This window comes from Pygocentrus nattereri, chromosome 5 (genome assembly GCF_015220715.1).
Source record: "Pygocentrus nattereri isolate fPygNat1 chromosome 5, fPygNat1.pri, whole genome shotgun sequence".
NCBI lineage: Eukaryota > Metazoa > Chordata > Actinopteri > Characiformes > Serrasalmidae > Pygocentrus > Pygocentrus nattereri.
In genome coordinates, this window is record NC_051215.1 from 16681848 (window position 1) to 16693274 (window position 11427).

Below are 11427 nucleotides of genomic sequence, written 5' to 3' on the forward strand. Positions count from 1 at the left end.
ATGTTGGAGAGAAGTAAAAATGCAAATTATTGTCTTTAGACACGCTTAATAAATAAATGAATAATTATATATGTTTATATATGAAAGTTAAGTTAGATCAGCTGTCTTCCTCTGAGAATATTTGTTGGAAAAATATCAAGACAAAAAATAATCATACAATTATTGTACTCTCTTCATCTGTCTGTCTCTCTGTCTGTCTGTTTCTCTCTTTCTGTGTCTCTCTCATGTTCTCCCTCTGTTTCTTTCTGTCTGCCTTTATCTCTCTTTCTGCATCTGTCTCTGTCTATCTCTCATGTCTCTCTCTATCTCATTCTGTGTCTCTCTCTCTCTCTCTCTCTCTCTCTCTCTCTCTCTCTCTCTCTCTCTCTCTCTCTCTCTCTCTCTCTCTCTCTCTCTCTCGCTCTCTCTAGGCTGTTACATGGAGTGTGTAAAGAACTGGCAGAGTGGTATTTTCAGGATGGATGTGCAGTACTGGCAGCCTGCTGTCATCTGGCTGTGGATAACACAGAGGTAGAAGAACAACACTAAGACAAGCTTCTTTTCATACTGATGTGAAAAGTGTTTTGTATGTTTGAAAATAAGTCTTAATTGTAAACATTATGGGCGGCACGGTGGCGTGGTGGGTAGCGCTGTCGCCTCACAGCGAGGAGGGCCTGGGTTCGATTCCATGGCCGGGCGACCGGGGTCCTCTCTGTGTGGAGTTTGCATGTTCTCCCCGTGTCTGCGTGGGTTTCCTCCGGATTCCTCCCACAGTCCAAAGACATGCAGTCAGGCCGATTGGACGTGCTAAATTGCCCCTAGGTGTGAGTGTGTGAGTGACTGTCTGTGTCTGTCTGTCTGATCTGCGATGGACTGGCGACCCATCCAGGGTGTATCCTGCCTTCTGCCCGAAGACTGCTGGGATAGGCTCCAGCACCCCCCCGCGACCCTGACGGAGAAGCGGCTTAGAAAATGGATGGATGGATGGATGGATGGATGTAAACATTATTAGCTGGTTTCATGGACCTAGATTCATAATAAGCCTAGACTGAAAAATCACCATTGGTGCTACAAGTCCAAAACTAGACTTGATTTGTGTGTGGGAACCAGTTGAAAATTTAACATTACAATATATCAATATATGGATTAATAGTAGGGATTCACAATGAAATCAGATTCATATTGGTATTGGCAGATAATTGTTAAAAGAAAATCAGCATTGGACAGATTATTATGGGCAATTTGGATATTTAATGATGTGCTTATTATATTCTGTAAGAGCAGAAAGGTAAAGCTGGATGATTGTGCTAAAATCTCCATGTTATTCATTGTATAGCATTAGTAATCGTTTACAAATTCATTACACTGCACTGTAATGCTAATGCAGGATTTAGATCCGTTTTTTATGTATCAGCTTTATCCACGACAGTTACATGCATGAAAAATATCAGATATCGGCATCAGCCCAGAATTTCCATGTCAGTGTATCCCTGATATTTAATAAAAGGATCCCAAGAGAGTGCCTTCTTTACCTTTCTAACTGCTCAATCAGAAGTGTTAATTATTATTAATATTACATTTGAAACAGTGTTTGTGTGTGTGTGCAGCTGGCGATGGCAAGTCTGATCAGAGGGAATGAGCTGGAGTTGGCAGTGTGTGTGGGGACAGTGCTGGGAGAATCAGCCAGTCAGGCCACTCACTATGTCATGGAACTGCTGGCCAGGAAATACATGACCACAGCCACATGGTGAGAGTGTCTAGAGCCTATCTGAACATTTCGATTTTCTATCCAGCTCACTAGCTCCACACCATACCATAACACCATATTATTACACACACACACACACACACACATTATATATATATGTGTGTGTGTGTGTGTGTGCGCGTGTGTATGTATGTATATACTGTATATAGATCACAGGGGATCTCAGAAAATAATAAAAAACGTGTGTGATATCAGCATTTTCTAATATCCATGTTTGATCAGTATCTATTTAAACACTGAAAATATAGTTAAAAAAACTGAGTTTTTGTGTGGACCTGGGGAGAAACACTAAAAACTTTAAAGTTAGTTAATGTGCATAAGCGTAGCAGCCATCATAACCATGTAGATTAGCCAAACTTAGTTTAGACTAACAATTTCAAAAGACAGTGATGTGCTGTTTTCTAACTTTTGACTATGGTTTTATTGTGAAATTAGTACCTGAGATGTCACCAGCATGAGCTTCTGCCATAGATGCAGGGCATAGTCTCTCTTATACTTGCACCTGATGGTCATGCAGCCTGCCTTCAATCACATGATGTAAATGAGACATTCAAACATCATTAAGCAAACTAACCAATAACTTGATTCATTGCCAGTAATTTTTTGGTGTTGGTGTTATCGAATAGGTGTTGCAGTCCTAACACCATTTTTTTTTACAACAGACATCATCCCAGGATCACACATTTAATGTTTTCTGCAGTTGTTTTTAACTCATCATAGTCTCAGTTTTTTGTTTTTGTTGCTGTGGCTAGAAGCTCACCTATTGTGTTTTATCATCTCCATCTGTCTCTAGCTTTCCATTTGTCGGAAACAGGTATTCCGCTTTCACCAAACGTTTTGCTTTTATTGTTGTCTGCAAGCAACATCATTATCTACATAGGCTACAACTTAGAATCAATTGATACTTCACCTTTTAATGTCTATATCTGAAATTTTGAATTTCCTTCACTCTATTTTCTTTGTGCTTGTCTGAAGTCAAAATGATCAAACCATATATCTAGAAAGAAAAGAAGAAGAAACAAAATTTCCATTTATTGGCTGGGTTTAACATATTGGGGGAAAAAATATACATGTGCCATAACTTTAGTACTGAGCTCCTAAGGGGCCGTGGTTAAAAAAACTAAGTTAATGACATTGCATTCCCTCGCAAATGTTGTGTGTTTCCTCGCAAAAAAATATGCATTTTGCGTTACGATACAACAGTTTGCATTCGCTTGCAAAAGCCGTGCTTTGCTTAAGCTCAGACATGGAGCAGCTCATTGAATTTTACATTGATCTTGGCTTGAAGTATAAAGACATAGTGTTGCTTCTCAAAATCAAACATGATTCTACTATTAGTGAGTGCAAACAGAAACTGAGATCGAGTGCCCTCACTAAAAGCTAAATTTAAAGAGACTGCAGAGAACAATTGCTGAATAAACAGCATAGACTGTCAAAACTGGGAAAACAGCTTTTAATGTTGGTCATGCTAAAAACAAAGCTGTAATGGAGGCAATGTTGTTGGGCACCTCTGGTCCTTTATATTCTTGCTGTCTGATGAGCACAATTTTTTGCGAGGGAATGCAAAACATAACTATATTACTATATGATGAACTGTGTTCTCTGTAGAAGATCTTAACTTATTTTGAGAGTTAATTTATTTTGAATATCAACAAAACATATGATATGAGTAAATACCAACAGTATAAAGTCTTAATTTCTTAGTAAATAAATGTAAAATAATTTAAAATGTGTATTGTTATAAATTTCTCCAGGTGTAACTGTACAAAACCTTTTGAATAAAGGCTTATCAGAACAGCAGTATGTCATTATCATAATACAATTCTTATACATGAAAATGTTGATTTCATTAAAAATATAGGTTCAGGTATAAGGTATAAACTGATTTATTACAGTTGATAAAGCTGTTGCTGTAATTCTGTAATTCTGTAATGAATTTCCAATAGTATACAGCCTGCCAAAACAGTCTTTGTCTTAATGTGTGTTTTCTCACTCTCTCTGTGCTAACGTGCTTTCTGCTCCACAGGGACCTTGCTGTCAGGCTGCTGCAGATGATTCCTGATAATGAGATCCTTTTAGCCAAACTGTGTGCCTTCTACCCTGGCAGCTCCGCAGAAATCAACGACCTGCACGAAAAGGTGACCACTTCACATGACACTGCATTCAGCAAATCTCAAAAGAAAAGCATAATTTGTACTTTTCCTCTTAATTGGTTTCAAACTTCAAATCTTAGCTAAAAGCAATGTAAACATTTTTCATTAGCTCTGAAATTAGCTTGGACCCAGGTTTACACTTCTATTCAATAGGTTAGAATCATTTGTAATATATCTATTTTTAAATAAAAAAATAACACATATTACACTATCTAGGCGGCACGGTGGCGTGGTGGGTAGTGCTGTCGCCTCACAGTGAGGAGGGCCTGGGTTCGATTCCCCGGCCAGGCGACCTCTCTGTGTGGAGTTTGCATGTTCTCCCCGTGTCAGCATGGGTTTCCTCTGGGTTCTCCGGTTTCCTCCCACAGTCCAAAGACATGCAGTCAGGCCAATTGGACATGCTAAATTGCCCCTAGGTGTGAGTGACTGTCTGTGTCTGTCTGTCTGTCTGCCCTGCGATGGACTGGCGACCTATCCAGGGTGTATCCTGCCTTCCGAAGACTGCTGGGATAGGCTTCGGCACGCGACCCTAACAGAGAAGCACCTTAGAAAACGGATGGATGGATGGATGGATTACACTATTTAAATATACATACACTAGGCAGCGGCTCGTGGACTCCATGTTGTCGGCTCAGTCTGTATAAGGAGCGCAGAAAGAGAGAGAGCACAGCAGTTACCACACATGGGCTCTCACACCAAGCTACTCACCGGACCATATATATATATATATATATATATATATATATATATATATATATATATATATATTTAAGGAACAACACAAAGTTATTAAATAATAAATAATATACTATAATTCTCTGTTGTTAATCATTTTAATCAACAATTTGCCTTAAGATTTTATCACCACAATTTTAACATGGGTCATTCTGAATTTGAACTTTATTTTAATCTAATTCTAGAAATTAATTGTATTAGAACTTCATTCTGGATATTAATTGTATTATTAACTTACACCAATGAGCCAAAACATCATGACCACTCAGAGATGATGCAAATAATGTTGATTATCTTATAACAACAGCACATGTCAAGAGCTGAAATATATATGATGGTAAAAAAAATGGAAAAACTACTGTGGGAAAAGTCACAGAAACTTTAATGATATCTAAAGGAGGAGTGTATCACTTTGCTGTGTACAAGGCTGGATAGCTGCACACTGGTCAAATGCCAAACGCTTACCTTTGTCTGCTGTTGAAAGTGTCTACAATGGACATAGATGTGTCACAACTGGACGTTTGAGCAGAAGAAGGTTGCCTGATCCGATGAGTCCCACTTTGAAAAGTGGTTCTTTGTATGTTCATGCTTCCTGCACCCCTGTGTACAAATACTGTTTTTTGTTGTTGCTGTTGTTGTTGTTTAATTAGTGTGGTTTGCCAAGCTTGGAGGAGTGTAAAGAGCTGGCAGAGGCAGCGCAGGATGAGGACGAAATCCTCCAGACAGTGAAGTATTACCTGCTCAGCCCTGAACCAGAAAAAGCCCTGCCTATTGGAATCACATTTGTCAAAGGTATGTGTATATGTTTGTGAGTGTCAGAAAGTGTGTGTGTGTGTCACTTGGTTTTGTGGACGGTGGGTGTACATACAGTATTTCATTGCATTGACTAAGCACAGTAAGTTTCTGCAGGGTTTATCTAGTTTTCTCAGACAAAGGATTTTTCCACATCCACACAGAGCAGTTGAGCTGTCCTGATTGGACTGTGGACTCAGTCTATCCAACCCTGGACCTCTTGAGCTACATCAGGACTGACCGGCTCATTCTGACCAAGTGCAGTGAGTAAGTGAGCTTACAGTGCTGCCCAAGATCCTCATGAAAATAAATTTTTAAAAAATATCAGTATTTTCAAGGCAGGACATTCTCTGCAATTTATCACTAGCCCTCATATTTATCCATGTGTATTGTCTCAGGGACCGGAACGAGCTGCTGATTCTCTGTGGCTATGTCGGAGCATTGCTTGCCATTGGACGGCAGTACTCCAGTATAGTGCCAGCACTGTATGAATACACGAGGTAATGGTCAAAGTGTTAATCAACAGCTTTAATTCCATTTTCAAAATATTTTAAGTTTTTTTCTGCATAATTCAGTCAGTAACATGTGAACAAAGTCATTCAGAGTGGTTTAATGTGAAATGGTTAATTGTAAAGAAACAGATTCTGTTTCTTTACAATGACTGTTTCTCTCACTTGCTCCCCTTATTTGTGACACACCGTCTCTCTCTCTCACTCTCTCTTCTCTCTCTCTCTCTCTCTCTCTCTCTCTCTCTCTCTCTCTCTCTCTCAGTCAGTTGCTAAAACGAAGGGAAGTGGCTGTTCCACTGCAGATTGAACAGCTATCAGTGGAGCTAGAGGCCTGGAGAGCCTGTACACACTCACTGAACAAGTCAGTCTCTCTTTCTCTCTCTCTCTCTCTCTCTCTCTCTCTCTCTCTCACACTCTCACACACACACACACATATGCTTGAACGCTTGTATGTTACTAACCTCTCAATCACTTTGTTTCTGTACATGAAGCTGAGTCTTATAATCCAGTTTTGTAATCTACACTCTTAGTGAAAAGGGTTCTATATATAATGTTTAGTAACTGTTCTTCTACCTGTAACAGTAGTGGAACCCTTTTTGATATTTTATAGCTGTGGTTCCCCACGTCAGACCTCCTGACGTGTACCCTGTCTTACTCCATATAGAGACAAATGCGCATATTATCATTATGCACATCTTCACTGTCCAAAAAACAAGGATCTAATTTTCCCCAGTCATGATTTTCTGTATCTTTTGAGCTCGCCAGCTGCCCTTTTTATTGTTTGAAAATGTCATGATGAATGAACCAGTAGAAATGCTTTAAATTTGTTTGGAATAAAAACGTGCATTAAAAGGTAAGAAAGTTTTTGCTTTCTCTTGTAAAGTTACCTTTTTGCAGGTTTTTTTGATAGCGACACCAAGAGTTATGAAATCAGTCCTCCTTAAAATATCAAACGTGTTCATGATGCAAAGACATTATACCAGATATAGTGAAAAATACTGAATAAATAATGTAAGCTTTGTATTATAGGCATGGCTAACTCTGGAGTGTGGGTCAAAACACAGGGAAGAGCAAAGGGAGTGAATTTTTTTCATTTGCAGTCATAGAAGAGGTGCTCAGGCAATGGTCAATATGAGGGCACTTTAATCACTGAGGTATTTTACTCACTGTAAAATAAACAGCAAATAAAAAATTATGTGCCACACATCACAATAACATCACACTTTTAGTCTTTTAACAGTTTCAGTTTTGAAACTCTGAAAATAATGTAGCTGCTGCTGTGTCTGTTGGCATGTCATTGCGCAGCAGTAGATTATTGAATGCTTTATGCCATGTCATCGGAGTTCAGATCATAGTGGGGGGCATGATCCTCATCTGATTTTAGATCGTAGTCAGGGGCATGGATTTCATCTGATTTAAGAGCGTAGTGGAGTGGAGTGTTAGCGTTAGATTAGTAGCGAATCTGAAGCACAGTGATCAAAAAATTTCTCTTGGCTATTTTTGAATAATCACGTTTTCATGTGTGTACCTCCGTGAGCTGCTAATTTATTTTTTCTTTTGTGCTACTGTTTTTAGCACCAGTCAACTAGTTTGTTATGCTTGTGTATTGCAGATTAATATTTAATATTATTAATATTAGGCAAAAAGCCATTGTTTTATCTCCACAGCCAACTAAATATGTCTTACAGGTACTTGAATATAAAAATAAATCAGAATGTACATACATATAGAAATGTGCTGATTACTGTACCTTAATGCATACACTTGATTCAGTAATCCATAGAACAGAAATGCAGATTGGGAAGGTTTGAGCTTTCTGTTCTAAAGACTGAATTTCCCACTTAGAGGAACAGAGGAGACGCCTTATACTCCTCCAACGGAGGTGCAGAAGGCCGAGTACAGCCAACTCCTGAGCCGAATGAGGGAGGAGCCTTTGAGGGGCCTACAGGGGCCTGACTACGTCACAGGCTCTAGCTTGCCCAGCCACTCTGACGTACAAATCTCTTGCTTTACGGGCCTCAGGATACAGGCAAGCCACATGTACACACAAATCTTTGTTTCTGATGTCTGATGGGAAGAATTCTCACAACCCTCATCATGGTAATCTGATTTTCCCAGACTTCAGTTCAAATGGAAATCTCACATACCTGATCAAGATCTACTAATAAAGTATGGACAATTGAAATGAACTGAACTGAAGTCTGCAGAATAATTGATCTCCAAAATCAGAGATGGTAGTTCATCACTGTGAAACCATTGATGTGATCCACTGCACACCAATCACACAAACACTCCACTTCACATAAGACTGGTAAAATGGTCAAGTTTCTTTATTTTTCTAAATAAATGGTGGATTAACAATGTTGTAAAATAATACTGGCTCAGTGTAGATACACCCAGTTCTTTTACATTTCAAATGCAGTAAAATAGACACGGATAAACATTGGGTTGTATTGTAAACAGTAGACCTATTGGTATCATCTTTAGTTCAGCATCAGTTGCAGACATTCAGCAAGTTTAAGCTTTCAGTGTAATGGAATAAAAAAAATTAAAATGAGAAGGTACTCTAGTTTTATATTTATATATATATATATATATATATATATATATATATATATATATATATATATATATATATATATATATATATTTTTTTTTTTTTTTTTTTTTTTTTTTTTTTTTTTTTTTTGTATATGTCTAGTATGAAAGAATTACAGGTAGTGCTGTCATAAAATGGAAATGAATGAAATGTATTTATTGAGTTCACAAGATTGTGCAGATAGAAAAATTCTACCTAATTGAATTTTGAAATACAGAATGTTCAAATATGAGGTAAAGCATTGCAGCCATACCATCCAGTCCTAGCATCTACAGCTGTCTCAAGAAAGCCTTGCCTTGATGCCATAGTCAAATGTACTGACATGCTTTCATTTGCTCTTATTTAAAGGGTCCAGTGTTCTTCCTGGAGGACGGCAAGTCATCCATTTCACTCAACGATGCCTTGATGTGGGCCAAGGTGAACCCTTTCTCTCCGCTGGGGACAGGTATACGCATCAACCCCTTCTAAGCACACAGGCAACCACTTACGCACATATGCACTCATGCTCACACACATACACAAATATGAAGAGTGTAAACAGTATTTAGTCCAGTCAAGGACAAGGACATGAGCATTTAACATAGAGGCTTTGGACCTCTATTCTCTGAGAGAAGATGGACATCTGTGGAGAATGGAGGAGTGATATAAACTGTGATTTAGATGATGCTTTCTGAGGTTTTTCCATTTAATTATGTGTATTTTCTCGGGATATGTATGCATTTACCACTATTTTAACTTCACTATTGATCCAAATGGAACCAGGAGCCACCAGTTTTTCTGGTAGACCTGATGTTGGAGTTGGTTTTTGTTTTGTTTGTTTAGTTTTTTTTTCCTCAGAAGGCACATGAAGCTCATGGAGAGGATCTGAATGTGTTTTTTTTTCCTTTCATGGTTGAAATGGGAGGGGTTTTTCTGCACGTGTGCTTGCTTGCTGCTTGGAGTAGATTTTTTTTGCTTTGTGTGGTTTTTAGATGAGGAATCTTTGCTTTAGCCATCAGCCAGCTCATCTGTGGGTGTCTGTTCTGTGGCGAGCCATAGACATGCACTTTTTTTTTTCAGTAGAACCACAAAACAAGCTTTAATAAGTTGAAGGTTTCAGACAGCACACAGTTTTTATGATTTAAGAATGCTGCTTTTTGTTCAGGGACTTTTATTTTAGGATTATACAGGAGTAGGCCTGGGTTAATTTCAAGGTATGAAATATGTCTGTATAACATTGTTTATTGTATAGCTTATTATTATTATTATTAATATTATTTCCTGAATGTGGTCGTTATTTAGTTACAGTCAAAACCTATATCATACAACTGATGAGAACTTGGGCAATATGTTAAGATGCTTTAACTCAAAGCAAGATCTCACATCTAGGAAAAGTGACGATTCTAGTTTTTCTGATAGTCAGGTGTCTAGAGCGTGTGCCTTAAATTAGGAAATGAAACTGAACAATAACATCTGTATTAGCTTAGGTGGTACCTTAGACGTGAATATCAGACATTTGAAGTCAGAGTATATCAATCTGCAAGTGTAGCGTAATATAAATTGTTTCTAAAAATGTATGTAATGTCCTGCGTGGGGTAGGGAACAACTCAAATTATTTTATATTGGTCCCATTGGTTGAGATTGGTACTATTTTCATCAAAATGCACTGTGAACTATATTTATTTATCTATTTATTTGTATATTTCTGTTCTGTAATTTACTTGTAATTCCACAGCTAAACAGGGTGTAGCTTACATTGTCCACTGTCCATTAGCCATATACAGTAGTAGGAGCAGAAAATACAAATGTTTTCTCATTTTAACAATCTATTTATTTTTTATAATGATGTTATCGGTAAAATGTAAGAAAATGAATGAATGAGGAAAAGAAAGTACTTTTAGAACTGTGCTTGCCAGAAATATGACAAAATATAGCCAGCCGGCATTGGTTTGTGATCATAATTCAACGATTCTTATTAAAAATGATCTAGTAAACAAATTCCTCTACTGTTTCTACTGTTTTGACTTATTTCAGTGTGTTCTGAACTGTCATTAAGTTTTTCTCTCTGGCTTCACTTAAAAAGCAGTCAAGCAATGAGCAAATGGCTCGTCTACGTTGGTTTGTTTGCCAAGCTGTTCCAAGTTGAATATCCTAAAACACTGTGGCTCTACTGAAAAGAGAAGGACAACTGAAGCATATATTAATACATACACATTCACCATTCACTTTATTAAACATCCCTACCTTGTACTTCCACACAAAAACTTCACCTGCTTTATAGGTCCACTATATAGGTATACAATTACAGTTAGTAGTCCCTCTGTTGCTGCACATGGTCAGTCTTGCACCCTCTAACATCACAGGTGTCCAATCTTATCCACAAAAGGCCAGCATGCCTGCAGGCTTTTTTAATTCCAAATATTCAAAACACCCTCAAATAACTATCACGTGTTTGAAGACTGAGAACAACTGATTAAGTGTGCTTCTGCTTCATTGGATCAAAAACCTTAATCAAATGGTTTGGTGATAAGTAATTTTATCACAATTTCCCATTTGTAGTCCATCTGCCAAAGTGTCCAAATCTTTTCTTTACTTTAGCACTGATGCTACGTGGCTAACAGACAGTAGAAGTCAACAGTCACACATTTTTTCCTATCAACATCCCCAAAATGTCTCTAAATGTCAGATCTAGGTCTTTATTAAGGTTGCACAAACTTGCAGATGTGATTTAGGACATTGTGTGACTTACTATGAACTATAAAAATGCATAAAACATCATTTTAGACAACAGTGTTACGCAATTTTCAACTCGCTGAAGAACCCGACTTCCCTTCTTCTGACCGCAGGACTGCTGTTGGTCAGATATTCTTGGCGTGGCTAACTGTTCTTAACACAGCAGTGACACTACTTGTT

At 38.0% G+C, this 11427-nt stretch overlaps 1 protein-coding gene across 3 annotated transcripts in view; it reads left to right on the plus strand.

Moving 5' to 3' along the window:
• wdr17 (WD repeat domain 17) overlaps positions 1-10512 on the plus strand; it is a 54696-nt gene extending 44184 nt beyond the window's left edge. For 2 of the 3 annotated variants that reach the window (XM_017709067.2, XM_017709065.2), the window contains exons 21-30: positions 411-510; positions 1587-1726; positions 2541-2561; positions 3774-3885; positions 5286-5427; positions 5592-5694; positions 5826-5927; positions 6199-6297; positions 7782-7965; positions 8884-10512. In XM_017709067.2, coding sequence (XP_017564556.1) covers positions 411-510; positions 1587-1726; positions 2541-2561; positions 3774-3885; positions 5286-5427; positions 5592-5694; positions 5826-5927; positions 6199-6297; positions 7782-7965; positions 8884-9003 — 1123 coding nt within the window. In that variant the 3' untranslated portion in view covers positions 9004-10512. The remainder of the gene's footprint in view (positions 1-410; positions 511-1586; positions 1727-2540; positions 2562-3773; positions 3886-5285; positions 5428-5591; positions 5695-5825; positions 5928-6198; positions 6298-7781; positions 7966-8883) is intronic. The other variant, XM_017709066.2, reaches the window with a different exon arrangement.
• Positions 10513-11427: the final 915 nt, after the last annotated feature.